This window comes from Mirounga angustirostris, unplaced genomic scaffold (assembly GCF_029215605.1).
Source record: "Mirounga angustirostris isolate CCGP_5_RB_7025 unplaced genomic scaffold, mMirAng1.0.hap1 SCAF_13, whole genome shotgun sequence".
NCBI lineage: Eukaryota > Metazoa > Chordata > Mammalia > Carnivora > Phocidae > Mirounga > Mirounga angustirostris.
The window spans coordinates 99,343,164-99,361,652 of NW_026991721.1; the positions used below are offsets into that span (position 1 = coordinate 99,343,164).

The window sequence follows — 18,489 nt, forward strand, 5'->3', positions numbered from 1 at the left end:
ACTTTGCCAGGGAGGTCCCCACGGTCTCAGGAAGTTCTTCATGCCGTCTAACTCGGCTTCTTCCTACTGCAAAGCTGAACGCAATCCTTTCCTGCTGAAGGAAATCAGGGCTTGAGGACAGAGTCGAACGTGAGCTGGGAACTGAGAAATGAGCAGGTTTTGGCGAGTTTTCAGCCAAAGTTTCCGTCCTGACAATAAAGTACTGGATCCCCTGCTTGCAGCTGCAGAGATAAGCCTCACGTAGGCAAAACCCAACCATGGTTTTTCCAGACTGAACCAGCATAATAAGGACACCGGGGCTTTTAAGGGGAGACAGTAGAAAGGGGGATTTCTGATTATGCTGGCATGAAATTAACAGCAAGAGATTTTTATTTTTGTAAGTGGGTTTCTTTTTCTCTCTTTTTCTGTTTTTTGTTTGTTTGTTTTTCTTTTTTGAGTCAGCATAAAAGGCCCCTATCGCTAGAAGCTGGTCTCTCTGAGCCGGTCAGAGATGATGCGGGATGATGCTGTGCTCCCGGGATTTCTGTGACCCTGACCCCAAAAACCTGAACCCTCTGAAGTAAGCAGCCCTCTCCCCTACTCTCCTCCTCTCGAGCCACCGGAGGAGATCCGAAGGCCAGAGGTGACCAAGCGATGAGCCTCCTGGCCACCAGCTGCAGGAAACACGGAGCTGGTCCTTCCTGTATGTCCCCTTCCCTTATGATTCCATCCGGGCCCGAAGGTCCAAACAGGGCATTATGGAAAACACAGTGAATATGGGGCCGGAAGACCTGAGCACAAACCCCAGCAACCCCCTTCACAGTCTTACTGTGGACAAGTCTGGTAACCTCTCATGCTTCCCTCTGCCCATCAGGGAATTTGCGACTAGTATCCCCCTTACAGGGTGGCCAGAGCATGTGAGGACAGCCCGACTCTGAACGTACTTAGCACGGAACCAATAATGTACCAAGCACTGAGAATGCTGTTTGCAAATCCACCATTAGCAGCGGGGAGGCAGGACAGGGAAGGAGCCCTGGAATGCCCACCCACCTCAAGCCCAGACTTCCCTCCGTAAGCTGGGCTTTGTGCTCCTCATCTCTGCGTCGACCACAGTGATTTGCTCGCCTGGCCACAGGCGCGGGCTATTGGACACTGGGTGAGCCTGCTCGGCATTTGGAACTGATGATGGTGGAGTGCTGCCCAGCTAAATTTAAATGAGAACTGGAATGACTCATCAGGCTGCGGGTCAATGGGACAAAGAGTACCCTGGCCACCAGGGTACAAGAGATCAGCTTCTGGGGGGTTGGGGGGAATGCAGGTGCTTAGGGTGTATCGGCCCCACATGCCGCCCATATAAACTAACACCTCTGGGGGAAAGCAGGCCCCACCGGACCAACAGGAATGCATTTCTTACCCTGCACAGCCAGTGGACCATTTCACAAGAGCCATAAAAATACAATAGCGAATACACACGGAGCATTTACTCGATGCCACCATTCCTTGCACTTGACAAACATTTGCTAATGAACCCTTGTAACAACCCGGTGGGTAGGTACTGTTATTATGCCCATTTTTCCAAGGAACAAACAGGCACAGAGAGGTTAAGAAACACAAACACAGTCACAGTCACTGGTAAGTGGTAAAATCAGGATTCTGGTCCAGAGAGTCGAATTTGCTCAAAATGCACGTTTACTACACGGAAAACATCAGAGGTGGGGCGGTGGGGATGCCTCGGTGAATTTTTCTTTCTACCAGAATAACTGCCATCAAGCCAGGGCTTTCACCTAATGCCACCGAAACAGAACCTTTAAGAAAACCTTCTGTTGGGGTGCCTGGCTGGCTCAGTCGGCTAAGCGTCTGCCTTCGGTTCAGGTCATGATCCCAGGGTCCTGGGATCGAGCCCCGCATCGGGCTCCCTGCTCAGCGGGGAGCATGCTTCTCCCTCTCCCTCTGCTGCTCCCCCTGCTTATGCTCTCTCTCTCTCTGCCAAATAAATAAATACAATCTTTAAAAAAAAAAATCTTCTGTTACCAAGGAAAATTCAGGAACCCTCCAAGGGCCTGTGTTCATTTAGCAAGATTCTTAAGTCTCTCAGCTGGACTTGTTTTAAAGTCATTAATTTAAAAAAAATTAAAGTGATTGGAAATGTTTTTCCCCTGAATTAGCAAGAAATGAAAGAGTTGTGAATGGAGTTTGATTTTAACAGTTTAGGATAATCACTATTTTAAAGATTCATAAATAGAGTTCCTAGAACAAGCAGGAGGCGAACGTGTCGCTGAGCTGAGGCGTTCTTGCTTCCTCTCCCCTCCAGCAATTAGCAGCTCCATCCAATAGTGACAGCAAATTAAAATGGGACTTTTCTCACTGAGATGAAAGAACAGGCCACTTCCCTCCACTGGAAAGAAAATAAAAGAAATCATCTTCAAAATGTCCCAGAGTTCAGCCTAGAGCCCAGCTGACTTTGTGAGTATTAAAAAATGAAGTGGGAACAGACAGGAACAAATCAGAGGGACCCCTATTCCAGCTGGCTGACTGCCAATCCAAGACAGAGCAAAACGCAAGTAGCCAAAAGGACCTCATGAAGATGTAAGTACGTGCACAAGGGGTTAAGGGAACTTCTTAAAGAACTCAACCCAGAAACAGCTCATCCAAGCACCTCGTTTTACAAACGAAGGAATTAAGCTCAGAAGGGAAAAGAGCCCAACAAAGGTCATGGGGCTAAAAACCATGCAGCAGAGTCTAGAGGCCTGGCCTCCACCCCAGCTGGGCACAGCATACACCACCAAGCCTCCTGCCATCTTCCCAACTACCCAACTAACGACCTCTCCAAAAGGCAGATTTCCAGGAGTCCGGGAGGTGATAAACGTAAGTCATTCATCACCCCCAAAAGCACACTTCCTGGAAATAGAAATGGATTCAGAAAGGATTTGGGCAAATCTGTGAATGACAGAACAGCCACAAATAGCTACTCGGAGAAGTCGAGCTCCACCTGACCTTTAGGATTGACGTCAAGGAAGATAGCTGTGGCCTCCAACGGTGGTATCTGAGGGACGGTGTTGGCACCCAAAGACTAGGTCAGATGGACCCGCCCCAGAACGGCAGTGTCCATGTGCTTATATGGCCTGGCTCAGGGTACTCAGGACTGGGCATCGGAAGGGAAGCTGAGCTCCTGACCCTATCCATTTATAGCTATGTGACCTTGGACAAGTCACTTACGGGCTCCAGAGCTCCTTTTCCTCGTCGGCAAGGTGGGGCTGAAAAAGGTCCACAATCCCTGATCCAAAACCTGCCGGTACTTCAGAAAGCCAAACTGTCCGGATTTTAGAAAGCTACTATGGGGCCCACAAGTGTTTGCCAGTCCCGAAGGAGTCTAGAGAAGCACTCTGTAATCAAACACATTAATATTTTTGCAGCAAAACATATGAATATTCAAAATAGGTGGGATAAATATAGCCTCCCATCAGTTCAGATCAGGTTTTGCCTCTAAACGAGTTGCACAGAACCTTTTCGCTTTCAGAGCTTTTCAGACTTCATATTCACAGATAGAGGATGATGGAGCCGAACCCACGTAGGGGAGGCTGTGGGGCAGAGAGAGACAAAGTCCTGAAAAGAGCCCGGCAAAGAAGAAAGTGCTACCACTGATCAAAGGCACTGTTAATATTACTGCTGTTGGCTGTCCTTTCTACACTCTTTCCCAGCAGAGCTGGGTTTGACCTCAGAGGTGTCTAAAGCCGGCAGAACGATGAAAGGCAACTGAGAGTAAGGGCAACAGCTAAGCTCCCCAAAGTGGCCGAAACCAAGGTCAACAGCTGCTGCCCCTCTACATGGTCAACCACTGAAAACAGAGCAGCTGGCCACCTGAGAGACCAAGGCGAAGAGCCAGGCAGAAATCTGTCATCTCAGCTATGTGGTTCACGCACCCTAGAGCTGGCCCCAAGAAGCCTCTGGGAAGGGCTGCACACGTGGGTCCGGGGAGCTGGCTGAGATCATTCCTTGTTTCCCGAGCATCCCTTCAGGAGCCCAGCAAGAGTTCCTACTGTGTGCACACAGGATTCACACTGTAGCCCGTCCAAGGGTCTGCTGGAGAAGATCCAGAGGCCCCCGGGGAAACAAGACCCGGCTCTGATTCTGCAGCACGCAATTCAGAAACACATTCCTACCAGGCTGTCTGAGCCTGGGGAGACTGGGGGCTAGGAATGAGGACTGTGTTCACACCTAAGTCAACCACACCGTCAGCTGTAATCTTAGCAACCTGTGTGTAACTCTGAGAAGGAGAAGTTGCAGCGGGCTCAGGTGAGCTGGTCCCCAGCTCATCCCTAGCTTATCAGATCCAGATAAGCCTACATGCAGAACAGCTCCAGCCTTCCAGAGACAGAGAGAGAAAAGAGAGATGAACCTAGAGAAGGAGAGTCCAATCCTCCAGAAACCTGCTGGGACCCTCCCTCCCTCAGATACTGTCCTAGAAAAGGTTGTGGCACCCAGAGCTTGCTCCTCACCTGCCTAGAGAATGCTGCTGGTCTTTCGGGTCTGCTGACCTTCTGGATCCTTCAGGTAAGTGAGCCCCATTTAATTTGCCCAAGGAGCCCTGCCCTGTCTTTCCATGGGTCCCTGACTCCAGGTGATGCTGCCTGTATGTTCTCGCCCAGCACTGCGGGGACCACCACCTCGCTCTTCTCTTCTGTCCGTGGCTCCAGCTCTCTCTCGCCAGCCTGGGACTGAGGCGACATAGTGACGGGATCCAGACCGAACCCTCCCTCCGGAGCCGCTTCCCTGACCTCTCCCCCTCTCTCCTCTCCATGCCCTTCTATTCCTCAAGGACCCGGGCAACAAGAACCGTGGGGGACTTCACTCAGCAACGCTTTAGTCTGTGGCTTAAAAGTAAAATAAAACGAAACCTGTAGCTTGTTGTTTTCTCACGTTCATCGCTGCTCTGTTTACACCCAATTGCACAACATCCGGACGCCAAAATCCCCCCTCTGACTGTTTGGTCTTGCCCTATTGCTTGTACTGGTGGTTGTGATGTGCGGGGAGGTACAGAGAAGAGCAGGAATTAGGCAAGTGGCACCTTAATCGGAGAGTTTTGAGGGAGAGAGAAAAAGCCTCCCGCAAAGTGCATCTGACCAGGAGGCAGCCACAGGAACATCTTCTCCCTTCCTTGACTTCTTCAGTCCCCGCAGCTTCCCACCTGAGGCCCTGCCCTCAGCTCTAGTCTCTTGGGCTGCAGCAGCTTACTTCCCACCCTCAGTCAAAAGCACATTTGCCAGGTCAGCAGCCCACAGCCAAGGATCCCTGGACCAGGGCCTCCCCATCATAAGCTCACAGGGACAGGGCCATTCTCCGCACCACCTCATGACCAGCAGGGCCCGGCGGGAAGGCAGCGCTGTGGACACTACACTCTAGAATTCAGCGTCAAAGGAGGCAACACGGAGACCTGAACAGAATAGGGGACCGAAGGGTCCGTCGTCATCTGCATGCTTACTATGTGCCACTCACTCGCTGCCCTAGGGGTTTCTGGATGTTACTGCACCAATTCAGCACCACGCTCCAGAGACCATCTCCATTTTAATTTTTTTTAAGTAGGCTCCACACCCAGCATGGAGCCCAACACGGGACTTGAACTCACAACCCTGAGATCAAGACCTGAGCTGAGAGCAAGAGTCGGATGCTTAACCCACTGAACCACGCAGGGGCCCCATCTCCACTTTAAAAAGAGTAAAACAAAGCTCAGAAAGGTTATATAACGATCCCAAGCTCCCATGGAGAGACATGGCTAGTCCCACAGCCCGTTCTCCAGGGAAGGTAACACAGCCAGGCCTCCGCCTCTCCCCAGAGGACAGAGGGTCCCACAGAATGGGAGCCTGGACCTCCTGGGAGGGTGGTATGTTCTGTAGCCCACCCAGCTATAGAGGCAACTATAGAGGCAGAAACAAAATTACTTTCCACCGTACCCCATTTCTCACAGCACGTATCTGAAAGAATTCACATCCGGAGAAGATGACAGATCTATCTGGTCAAGTTTGGGGAGGGGGGTTTCCTCTTTAGGAAAGTTTGAGCAAAAACAAACACATCCTCGGTCTATTTCTGAGTGGCACAAACATCAAGAAGACGCACCTCCCTGGCGGTTATTTTTCGCACCCGCCGGAAAAATTCGGCTACTTTCAGCTCAGCTGCACTTTCCACAAAGTCAGTCTCACGAGCCACCGATCAGCCAGTGTCGGCGCAGGTTCCGGCTGGGCTTGGGGTGATCAGCCGACCGCCAGATGCCTCTCCGGCCCCCACACCCACTCACTCACGCCCCCTCTCCTGCACCTGAAGCAAGAACAGAGGAGAGGGTGGAGGAAGAGGGTTCCGAAGGGCAGACTGCCCCCAAGATCGGCAAAACAGCAGGCGAGAGGGTGTGGAGATATTATTGTGGACAACAACAAAAGTGGCCTTCTTGACACCGTTCACCTGACCCGGGGACCAGAGGGTAAAATGATGGGCATATTGTTACAACAGATCCAAGTAAAAGCCAAACCCACTACAGATTCTGTCCGTATTCACTCCACTTAGGAAGAGCGATGCTCAAAACCCTCTGTTGTGTAGACGTGATCCTCTTCAGCACGAAGCGACTCCAAGAGGTGGCAAAGTGCCAGGAGGCTAAAACCTGAATTTGAATCCAACCCGGTCTCTTACCATCTATGTGACCCTGGGAAAGGGTCTTAGCATCTTCCTATGAGAAAGAAGAACACCCCCCACCCCGCCCAGCTGACTGCTCTAACAAAAACGTGACTCCACGTAAAGCACTCAGTATTGAACCAGGCATGCCAAAAGAGCTCAACGAATGCTCATCTCACAGAGAAAGAAACAGAAGCTAGAGGGGAGTCAGTGCTGGCCCCAAGTCGCATTTAATTCAACGTGAGTAGAGATGGGATAAGAATAAGGCTGCAGGCTGCAAAATCGAGACTCTCATACCCGTCCTTCCCCCTTGAATGTAAATCAACTCCCTCTAAATGTGTTTGCAGGGGCAGAGAACGAGGAGGGAGAGGAGGCAACACTCCTGGTGAGAAACGTTCCCCAGGAATGACGCGTGGAACCCGCAGCTCCTCACATGGCCAAAGCAGCATCAGCCCCTCCCGGGCTCTGGAGCTGCCCACTGCCGGCCTTGGCGGGGAGCACTCCCTGGGGACCTGGGCACCTGGGCACCTGTCTCCCTGAAACCCAGCAACATAGCCACGGCCAGGCCAGAGGAGACCCTCTTCCCCAATCCCACCTCCTTGTCTCCCTCCCTCCAGTTTATGAGTCCTCCAGGCAAAGGCGGCCAGACCCAACAGCAGAAAAACTAAATGGGAACCCAAACGCAGTAAGAGAGAAAAGAGCTGGGCCCCCGTGAGTTCCCCGATGCTTAGGAAAGACCCCAGGCCCTCTTGCCACATGTGAAGAGTATGTCCCTCACCCCCCAGCCAGGAGTTAGAAAAAGCGGGGGTTTCTTTACAAAGAGCAGGGAGTACTGGGGAGCCAGGCCCCAGGGCGCGGGGGTGGCTGGGTATGAAAGCAAGGTGTCCGAGCCAGAGGGCCGGGGCCGGGGCGTGGGGTGCGGGGCCGGAGAGGACCCTACCTATGCTGCTCCACAGCCTCGTTGTCGGGAAGCTCCACCCCACACACGCTGCACTGCTCCCCGATGGTCCGGCTCTCGGACTTCATGCCCACAGCCAGCTCCCCCAGCTTGTTGAACAGCTCCCGCTGGATGAAGCCCTGGGGCAGCAGCCCCCCGTAGGTGCTGAAGTCCATGGACACAGCCAGGGCAGGCTGCACGTGGAGGCCCGAAGTCACTGAGGATGGCATGCTCAACACGGCGTCAGCCTTGTGGTTAGGCAACACGGAATAGACGCCCAGGTGTTTCTCAGCTGGGGGCGCGGGGTGCTCGGGGCGGCCCGGGGGGCCCTGGCCAGCCTCGGCGGCAGGCAGCAGGGGCTCCGCGCTCTCCTCACGCCCATAATGCAGCTCCCGAGCGCTGGTGATGACACTGCTCCGAGTCGGGGTCCCGGGCCCCTCTTTGCCCCTTTCCTCAACTTTGTCCCCCACGGCGCCCGCCGTACTGGACTCGGTGGCCCCAGGGCTGTCCTGGCCGGGCACCTCGTCCACCTGCATCATCTCCGTCTTCCCCTCAGCCACCCCAGCATGCCTCCCGCCTCCAGCCAGAGTGGGCTCCTCAGGCCCCGCAGGAGGCTGAAGAGTTCCCTGGAGGAGAGACTGTCCTATGGTCATCAAACTGTCCACCGCAGCCTTGGTGGGACTCATGGCTGAATGACCGAATGAGGTGGAGACGGAAGGGCTCTGGTCCACCACGGGTCCCGGGAGGCTCTGTGCGGCCACACCGGCATACCCACTCTCCTCGCTGGAATGCTTCGAGATGAAGATGTTCTTGAGGTACCGAGCTTTGCGGTCCTCTTCCTCCTCGGCCGCGCCATCTGCCATGGTGGCCTCCGTGTCATTGTCATCCGAGGCCTGGATGGTCTCCAGGATCTTCAGGCACTGCTCCTCCAGGTACTCAATCTCTAAGATCTCGGCTGCATACAGCAGGTCATCCAGGTCCTCCGCCTTGGCTTGCAGTGTGGCCGTGTATGCGTACTCCAGAATCTGCTGGAAGGTCTTTGGCGAGAGGAAGTCCAGGGTATAGTGCTGGCTGTTGCGGTGGAATAGGATCTCGAACATCTTGCTGGTGCAGGCCAGCACAGTCCGGTGGGCATGGAACTCCTGGCTGTCCACCATGATGACCACATCACACAGCGTGCCGGCCAGCCGCATCTGGTTGGCCTTGCACAGGAGCCCCGTGGGGTGGCTGGGGTTCTGCAGCTGGATCATGCCCATCTTTGTCAGATCCATGATGCTCCCCTCGGCTTAGGCATGAGGCTCTCTTTCCTTCCTGGCTCTGCGTGGCGGGGCTGGGTGGGTGTCCTGGACCAACCGAGGGGGCTACAGGGGATAAGGGAGGGGCGGGAAAAGAGATGAGAGGACAAAAGATAGATTAGTGTCCCTAAAAGTAAGGAGTCAAACAACACAGCACCCGTATAGCCCCCCCAGTGAGACAATCTTGGTGGTTTTAATGCGGGGGTGCGGGGAGAAGGAAGTTTCCTAGAACCCTGCACACCTGCCTTTACGAGCCCAGGAATGAGGAGGGTAAAGAGAAGTTTCTGCCACCACACACGCTTCATTCACTGCTCTGTGATGGCTGTTAGATGAAGCGAAATGGGAATTACAGTGAAGCCTGTGAGTCCCGGGCTTTCTGGAAGTCTGAGAGTGGGGGCTCCGGTACATGCAACAAGGCCAACATGCGTTATGAAGAAGTGTCGGCCCGCACTTTAAATAAGAGTTTAACCCCTTCCTTTAGTCAGTTAAAGCCCTGGATCTCACTCTCAACCCCTGTGCAGTAAACCTCATCTTCTAAACAAAGTTCTTCGACGTCCTGCCTCACTGCGGCCTCAGGAGGAGCACAGGTAAGCCTACTGAGGCTCACAGCCTCCAGGCGGGGCCCACAGGAGTTTACGAGCAAGGGCTCTCCTTCTCTGGCCCTCCCAGGCCTTTGCCCTTCCCCTCTTCTCAGGGCTGCAAGGGACTGACCCCCCCCCCCCCCGCCGGCCTTAGGCACCAACGGAAACACACACACATAACCCTCACACTAGTTTGGCTTACTTCCACCCCTAGGTGCCTCAGAGCTATTGCATATGCAATCGGAAATCTGGACTGCGTGTGCACGGACATGTGTGTGCACGCAGAAGCCAGAAGGAGAGTTAACACGTGTGCAAATACTTCTCGGAGATGCCACACCTGCGTCCTGCCCACAAGTGCCCAGTGGGCAAGAGGATCTGTAAGATGCAGAATAAGTCATGAAAGACCTAGAGAGAAAGAGATCATAGGAAACATGCACCCCTCTGGCCAGCAGTGCCCATGCCAAGTACATGAACTCCAAGCGTGTCCCACAGGCTCCGAGGTCCTGTGTCCACGAGCAGCAATTGGTGTCGGACATGGCTTGGAGGCACCAGATGAGGTACTGGCACCAGAAGCTAGTTTGTGTGTTAAAAGCAGTATGAAGAGAGAACAGGCTGAGAGACAAAGGCCTCTCCCAAAGCGCTGTTAGAGGGCTCTGGGACTCCCTAACCGGTTTAAAGTGTTAGGAAGACATCACCCAGCCCCAGCCGCCGCTCCCCTCCCTCCCCGCCTCTGCCTTGCTGTGGCCAACGCTGCAGTGAAATGAACTGGAAACACAGCAGAACACAGGCTCTCCCTGGCTCTGGGAACACCGCTTGCCTCCGCCCCCAAAAGGAGCCCTACTGGCTCCAGAGCCACAGATCTCACGCAGGAAGGGTTAACAGGACGACTAGTCAAGACACTTTTGCTGCCCACCCTGGGGTGGGGACTAAGGCTGTCAAGAGTGGAACTGCCACTCATCCGCGCCTTGCCACCGTGGGTGCGCTTTCCTCCAGACCCAGGGGCTTCGGAGAACGAGGGGCCATCGAGAGAATGGAACCTGGGCCACTCAAATTCCTTCCCAAAAGCAAGCGCCCTGGGTCCTGCGGGAAATCAGGGTGCTCTCGGGCAGCCGACCTCCACCCACGGCTCCGCGCCCGGGATCCGGTGGGGGGGGGGGTGCGGGGGTTGGGGGGGGGGACGCCGGCGCTCACCCGCTCGAGCTCCGGGGATCGATCTTGCTCTCACTCGCCCCCAGTCCAAGCCACCCCCACGGAGACTTGGAAGCGACTTCAGCAAACTTGGGGAAGCAACTTTTCCCGGGGAGCCAGACGGCAGAGAGAAGAGGAGCCGGGTCAGGGAAGAGGGAAAGCGAAAGAGACCCGGACGAAAGACGAGAGTCGGGCAGGCTGGACGCCTGGGCGAGAGCGCGAGGAGGCGGACCCGCCCCGCGGTGCAGGGGCCGCACAAAAGCCCGACAGCGAGTTGTGGAAGGAAAAGCGAGAAGGGAGCTGCCGGCCCTCCCTCTCCGACCCGGGGCCGTGACCCCGGCAGCGACGGGCAGGGTGCCGGGCCGGGGCGCGGTGCGAGCGTCCCGGGGAGCGGGCGCGTGAATCGCCGCACCGCGCGTCTGTGCCTTCCGGTGGGTCCGGCGAGATGGTGCGCATTCCGAGCGCGTGCGGGAGCGTTCGAGGGGCTGTGCGAGCGAGCTGCCGGCGCGCCAGGCTGGGAAACGCAGCCCGAATGCATCAGGTGCAGAGCCGGGGCACCCACCGAGCGCGGCCCGGAGCGCACAGCGAGCTCCCGCGCCACGGCCGGTCCCGCCGAGAGCCGAGGAGGGCCCGGAGCCCGGGAGACCCTCCGGAGCTCCGCCGCGGCCGCCCTCCCCCCCCAAAACGGGTGGGGGGTCAAGTCCAACCAGGAAAAAAAGAGCCCACCACGTTTTTCAAAGAGAAAGCAAACCCAAGTGAATCCGAGTCCTGCTCCCCTCCGCCCCCAGATCCTCGCTCCTCGGATCCTCGGATTCTGGCTTCCCGGCCGGCCGGCGAATAAACACAAATAAACCACAACCCTATCGCGCCCGCGCACCGGTCCGCATACATATGAGCACCCACCGACTCCCGGCTCCTCCGCCGGCCCCTGGTGGTACAAAGCCTCCGGTTCCCCGACCCTCGCTCGCGCCTGCAGCCCCCGCAGACCGCTCTGCCCCCCACCTCTCACCCCGACCGTGCCCTAGAGCGGAAGGCTTGGGGAGGCAGCTGCGCCCAAGCTGACAGCCGGGGCTCCCCTCCTAGCCGACCCCCAACCGGCGGTGGCGACGGCTGCTGCAGCAGGAAGGGAACACGCCGAATAAAATAAGGCACAAGCCCGGCGGCCGAGTGGCCGAAGGGAGCGCGCCCCTCGGACCTCTCCAGCCCCCCGGCGCCCCGGCGCGCGCCTGCGGCTGAGCGGTGCGCCCCTCCCCGGCCCCCTACTCACCGCTGCCGAGCCGGGCGCTGGGGGTGGGTGTGCGTGCCTCTTGGGGGTGTGTGCCTGTGTCGGGGAGGGGTGTTGGCTGGGAACTGTTGCTCTCGGTATCACGGCGGCAGCGGCGGCATCGCCCGGCAGTTCGCAGTACCCGCTCTCATCGCCCTCAACTCCTCTCTGCTGCGAGGTTAGCAAATCACCACCGGCTGCGGCGCCTCCGCCGCGTCCCACGTCAACGCCGAGCCCCCTCCCCTGCGAGGCCCCGGCGCCTCTCCATCTTTAGTGCTGGCGGCCGAGCCCGGCTCGCTGCCCACAGCTGCCCCCCTTCCTCCCCCCCCTCCTCCCGCGCCGTCCCCAGGCTCAGCCCGCCCACCCCCACCCCCGTACTGGCCGAGCCCGCGCGCGCTCCCCGCCCCACCCCTCCCCTCCACCGCCTCCCCTCCCCTCCTCTCCCCTCCCCGCGCGCCGCGCTCCGGGCTTCGCCTGACATCTAGCTGCTGCTGGGGCGCCGGCGGCCGCCGCTCACCGGCCCAGCGGAGGGGAAAGGAGAAGGAGCTCGCGGAGAGAGAGGCCAGGGACTCGGAACCCTCAGTGGGGGCAATGGAGGTGAGGGGCGAGGAGCAGCCCCTACCTTCAACCCCAGGTTTTTTATTTCCTCTGGACAGGGGTTTTCTTCTTCCTTGCTGCCCCGGGCGCGGAGTTTCGTCCCCGGCTCCAGTGTTTGCCCCGATTCTGTGTGTGTGTCATCTCGCCTTTCACTTTTCTTCGGGCTCGGGGCTGCATCCCCTGTACCCCGACATCGGTTGCAGGAGGTCCCTTTCTCAGCCCAAGCCCAGGCCTTCTAATGCCTCCAGGTGTTGGGCATCCGGATTGCAAGAAGTCTCCAGGGGCGCGCATTTCGCAGGCCCTGGGGAGCCTAGTGCCAGAGGGTCCGCGGGGATGAGTCGTCGAAGGGAGCTCCCTTCCTCATTTTAGCTGTGGGGATCCCCGGAGGCGAGGTCGAGAGAGGAACTTTTATTCCTCTCAGTCTTGAGCATCCCCTGGGCTTTGACACCACCCCCCCCCCGCCCCCCACCCCCCACCCCCGCCCCGGCCAGGGAACCTGGTTGGAGACAGTTCCTGAGAACCTCGTCCTGCTCAGCGCAAAGCCTTCAGGGAGCGAGTGAACGCTTGAAAAAGCTCCAGAGCCCCCCCAAAGAGCCTTCTTTTCTCCGCTGGCCGCTCCTCTGTAGAGAGTGGAGCTGAGATCACCAACCTCGGGGTAGAGCAACCAGAAGAAACCTACCCTTCCGCTGGCGGCGGAGAGTCCCCTTCTCCCCCCTTTCCCCGGAGCTTAGCGAAGGTAGGGGGACCAGAGGTAGGAAGCTCTCTGATGAGCACCGGCCTTGGCGGCTGGCTAAGGTCCGGGATCGCTGTGGTGAGGTCGGTGGTGGAGAGCGCCCTCCCTGGGTCTCCGGACAGTCAGCCCGGGAAGTCCTACAGTCTTAGCATCGCAGGGCTGTTCAGTCAGGGAGACCTGAGTCCCCACACTCTGTCCCTGACACACTGGCGGGTCAAAGGTTTGCACAGGACTCACATACAATCACATTCCGATGCTTGTCTCCAGTACTGCCCCAGACCTAGAGTCAGGCCCCAAGAACGTAGGGTCATGGAAGGTGGCAGACACCAACTAGATGCAAAAATCTGCCTCTGGGCCACTGAAGGCCGCAGTGCAAAGTGCTCAGGCTCCCAAGAACGGCTAAGGGGGAACAGTCCCAAGGACAGGCAATTCCGTCCTTGTAAGAATGCTCCGGTCTCCTAGCAGGGAAAAAGGGCTCAGCCCTGCAGGAGTCAGAGGAGAGGAGAAGAGAGCAGAGAAACACACTTGGAAGGGAAGCAAGTCAATTACCCTCGGGTTGTCCTGAATACAGCAGCACCTAACCGATCCCCAGAAAAGCCTGGTGCCTAGGTATTCATTTTGATTAACAATAAAGAGCGATCCCGGTTATGGGCTGTTTTTCTAGCTAAGGTCGACACTATCTGCAAGAGGAAAGGCATTTAAAGGAAGTTTAGAAAGCACTGGTCTGCAAGGAGAGCATGAGGAGAGGGATGTAAGAAGAGAAGAAAGACCTTCCTAGTGCCTCACCAGGGAAAGAGAAGGAACGATCATTGAACTTGTTGAGCCTCTGCCCAGAGACGGTGCCTAAGGAAGGTTGCCGCCTTGCCATCCACATCCACCTACCAGCCCCTCCTAAGTGCAGTGGCAGGAGAAGTACACAGTTAACCCTTGATCCTAATCTCCTATTAATCCTCAAATCAGAGAAAGAGAGAAGCCTTGGAAACAATGGGAGAGCAAGAACAATCCCTCCATGGCCCTAGACTCCCCCCCACCCACTCCATGCCATATTCACTCGATGTGAAAATCTCCCCTGCTTCATAAACTCTGCCCATTAAAAAAGCCCAGCCCTTGTTAGTAAGTGTTAAAGAGAGATTAATGCCTGAATTTAAGAGGTGGAGAAGGTAACAAAAAGGAGGAAGGCAGGCGAGGCTGTGGGCTGAGAGCCAGAATTGGGCTCCAAGCATTTCCACTTAGCGCTGAAGGCTGGCTGCACAGCAGTTTGATAAGGTTTATTGGGCCCAGATAAAGCAGCAGCAGCTCCCCCACCAAAACTGGCACCGTTTATAGCCAGAGCTATGTCCTTGGGTCCCCTGAAGGCTGATGAGAATCCCCAGGTCAGAGATTTCATATGGCGGCACCTAAAGACAAGCAGGATGGAAAATTACAGGAGAAAACTCTCTCTCTCTGATTTCATGTATTTGTAGTTTGTTGTTTTGTTTTCTTTTTTTTACTTGAAGGATATGGTAAGGGAAACTGGGACATCAGTTCAGACAGGTCTAAAAATAGGAGAGACCTCAGTCTTACCAGATCATGCTAAAGACGGGAATAGATGAATTGACCTTTGAATAGAATTCCACGGTAAATCTTCTTATTCCCTCATCTCCTCCTTTATTCACATCCTTTCCACGGGTAGCAGCCTTTCAGAGTTTGTGGAGGAGGGGGCTATGTCAGGTCTAAGGGATCTTACAGGCAGGAGACAGTGGGAATAAGAACTCATTCTGAGCACTGACCATGAATCTCAACACATTACCTATCTTGTATTATTTAATCCTTGTTACAACCCACTCAGGCAGATGCTATCATTTTCCCCATTTCTCAGATGAGAAAACTGAGAGGTTAAGCGCCTTGCCCAAGGCCGCAGAGCTGAGGCTTTAAATCAGACCATTCGGGCTACAGAGCTCATGATCTTCACTTCTAGATGGGACAGCCTCTAGCAAGATAGAACAAGGAAAACAAGGGCTTTTGATTTTCCTCCTCCTCTTACTCCACTGAGGGGGAGAGCTACAAGCTGAGGACCAAGCCGGTCCCCACTGAATGGGGCCACCAGGTAAACAGGCTTAGGTCACCTTCCCTCCTTCTTCAAAATCACAGGCACAAGTTGAGGAGGGAGTTTTGAATTACAATAAAACTTCAACCAAACAGATGTCCAGGAAGAAGGCTGCAGTGGTGTTTTGAGTATTCTGTATTCTGATTGAGTGTTAATGAAATGTTGCAACTCATTTTGTTCCGACTCCTCAGGTGGAAAATAGTTGTAAAATTTTAAGGTAGACTTTCCTATCATGATAAATAAATCAAGGACTCCTACCTCTGGGGGAGAAGCAGCTACTTTGCATCCTAAAACCTTAAAGCCTTTTCACCGAGGGATGCAGACAGTGAAGCCCCTGAATGGAAAAAGTCTCCTCAGCAATTGAGAACTCCAAGTTGCCACTGGAAGACATACCAGGCTGTCACAGGCACCCTCAGCTCTCTGCCCCTCTGGGGACTCTTGGGGGAAGATACTGCAGACCTACTCTGGCCTTTCCTGGAGGCAAAGGACCTTACAAGGCTTCAAGGTCATAATTGCAGATATTTACTAGGTAGATGCAAATGACGTCAAAAACTAACCAAAATCAAATTTCTCCTCCCTGCGTAGGTGGATGGCTTTCTCTGGTTCGTTTTTTTCCTTAATTATTTTAATCCTTTCATGTCACTTTTTTAGATGCCCCCTCCAAAAAGAACAGAAGAGGGAAATAATCAGGTGACATGTGGATTCCGGTTAGTTGAAGGGCAGAAAACCAAATAAGAAGATGGCCTCTCTGATTAATAATTGTCATCTGTTTTCCTAGTGGAGTCCTGGCTAGCAGCCTTCGCCTCCAGGTGCTAAGCACACCCTTCCTCCTGTCTGTTGGGCAGAGAGTGACTTCTCAAAGGGGAAAGAAGAGGGGTTATTTTTTTTTTTAGCTCCTGGGGTCTTGGGTCACTGTGACCCCAAGATCTTCATGACTGAGAAAGAGAAAGCTTTTTCTCCTCTCTCTCTTCCCCCAGCATATTGCAAATGGTGTTGGGACCTTAATGTTGTCAACTCAAATAGCAAATCTGAGTTGTTATTAGTGCAAAGATGCCCTGAGGGGGTAGGCAGGGTGGATGAAATCTGCAACGGATGTTATGGGGAAGTGTGTTTATAATTATAATGGGATTTAATGTACACTGGGACCAGATGATGGCAGCTATTTAAAAAAAAGATGTCTAATAAGAGAGGTCCCTTAATGACAGGCAGCAGGGTTCCGGTTACTAAGGCAGAAGCACAAGGTTTCACTGGGTGTCACCAACCATGTGCTAGTTTTATGGGGTTCCTGACGAAGCTTTAAGATGAGGCATAGTAACCACTGGGCATTGGCACAGGTAGCCATTGGGCATCACGTTTTAATGTTGCTGTCTTTGAAAGGGGCACCTGCACTTGGGAGAAAGACATCCCCCGCCCCATACACATAAGCACAAACACACAGGCCCCGGGCCAACACTGAGCAGTTTGGTGTTTTTAAAAATCTGCTTTGCTCTGAGAAAGACGGCCTCAATTTCAAAACTAAAATCGTGCAGCCGTGTAAGGGTGCGGTTTCCATACACTATTGCGCGAAATGAAGCAGCAGGGTTCCCAGTACAAGTAATGAGAGTCCCACAGCTAAATGCCCTGGCCCCGTGCTGAAAATTAACCCCCAAGTCCTCATCACACACTGAGCCTTTTTTTTTTTTTTAACACTTTGGTGTTTCATCGTGGGGAGACCAGGGAGAGGGGAAGCGTGCCACATTTTCTTACGCTGTTTAACGTTAAGTAGCCAACTGTTTAAATTTTCGAGGTGGAAGCATCATGGTCCAGAAACACAGCTCCTGTCCAAGGTGCGTTATTCTTTCTCTTTCTCCCCCGATGTGAGAGAAGTGCATGAAACGTCCCGCGTTCAGCTGATGCCGGCCTCTGTGATTCCTGTGTGTTGTCTGTTCACTATGACCAGTCTCGGAGATCTGGAAGCGGAATATTTCATTAATCCTGACAAGGAGAAAAGACACGGGACACCTGAACTTGCTGTCTCAGAAGCTGAATTTCTGGAGAAGGTACTCTGCAAATACAAGTGGTGTGTCAGGGGTGCACAGGCCACGAGATGAAATGGTTTTACCAATGACAGGTCATTTAAGCCAATTATATGAAAATTATTATAGCAAAACAAATGTTGGTATCCTGTGGAGTGGAATTCAAAATTCATATGAATTTTGAAGATAAAATGGAAGACCGCCTTGGAGTTCTTCTTTGAAGAAAGCTCATTGCCTTGTTCTCTGAGGGCTGAGTGGGTGGGAGACTGGGGGTGCCCTGGGGGCAAAGGCTGTTGTGAGTTGGGAGCCAGATGCTTTGACTCAGCCTCCCTTGCCAGGACAGGTTCCTGTGTCTCTTTGGGAAGTCACTGTTGGATCTTGATGTCACCTTGTCCACCCCACCCCACCCCCAGTCAGAATTAATTTCTCCCTCCTCACCAAGTCCCATAGCGCTGTTGGAATATTTATCGTAGTATTTACCACCATCTGCCTTGTAGCTGAGTTATGTGCATTCTGACCACTCCCTGCACTGTGAGTTTCCAGAAGGCAAGGTCTCAATCTTGTTCAACTTGGTGCTCCCACTCCCAACCTACAGAGCCTAGTACACTGTCAAACAGAACAGACCTCTGCTTGTTGAATTTCCGTGAATGAACTAACTGAATGAATGCATACGTGCATGCATGCAGGAATGAATGAGTGGATAGAGACACCAAGTGTTTTAGGAATTTGGGAGAGGAGGGACCATCCTGTATCCTAGCATCTAGGGCAGAATTCTTTGTAGCTATGGGTTTTTCACCAACCTTTGAAAAAAATCAATGGGATATAGATAAGAGTTGAGGATAGCTGTTGAATGTAATTGCATGCAGCTCCTTGAGGGCATCACTGGGTTCTGTTTCAGTTTCTATCTCCTTCAGGGGCCTAGAACCAAGCTTGTCTCAATATTCTAGGAGCATTAGTAAATATGTATTAAATTGCATTGGATTAAAATGAATTGATTTGAATCACACTGTTTGTTACTCCCACAATGGCCTCCATCTCCCAGTCCTGGAGAGCCGTTAGCTAGCCAGTCCCCAGGGCTGAGAGGACAGCGTCCAGTCTCCAGCTAGGGACACCGGCGGCTGGAGGGCTGCTTACTGAAGCCAGCATGAGTATACGAG

At 54.2% G+C, this 18,489-nt stretch overlaps 1 protein-coding gene across 5 annotated transcripts in view; it reads right to left on the reverse strand.

The window, feature by feature from the left end:
• Positions 1-12,889, reverse strand: part of ZBTB16 (zinc finger and BTB domain containing 16) — a 203,118-nt gene extending 190,229 nt beyond the window's left edge. For 3 of the 5 annotated variants that reach the window (XR_010407106.1, XR_010407105.1, XM_045894992.3), the window contains exons 1-2: positions 11,905-12,230; positions 7,577-8,934 (exon numbers count right to left, since the gene is read on the reverse strand). Coding sequence is in view for 3 of the 5 variants with exons in the window: in XM_045894992.3 (XP_045750948.1) it covers positions 7,577-8,844 (1,268 nt within the window). In the remaining 2 variants the exon portion in view is untranslated. Of the gene's footprint in view, positions 1-7,576; positions 8,935-10,640; positions 11,292-11,904; positions 12,231-12,523 lie in introns of those variants that run through there. The other 2 variants (XM_064577416.1, XM_045894994.3) reach the window with 2 other exon arrangements.
• Between the last annotated feature and the right edge of the window lie 5,600 nt (positions 12,890-18,489).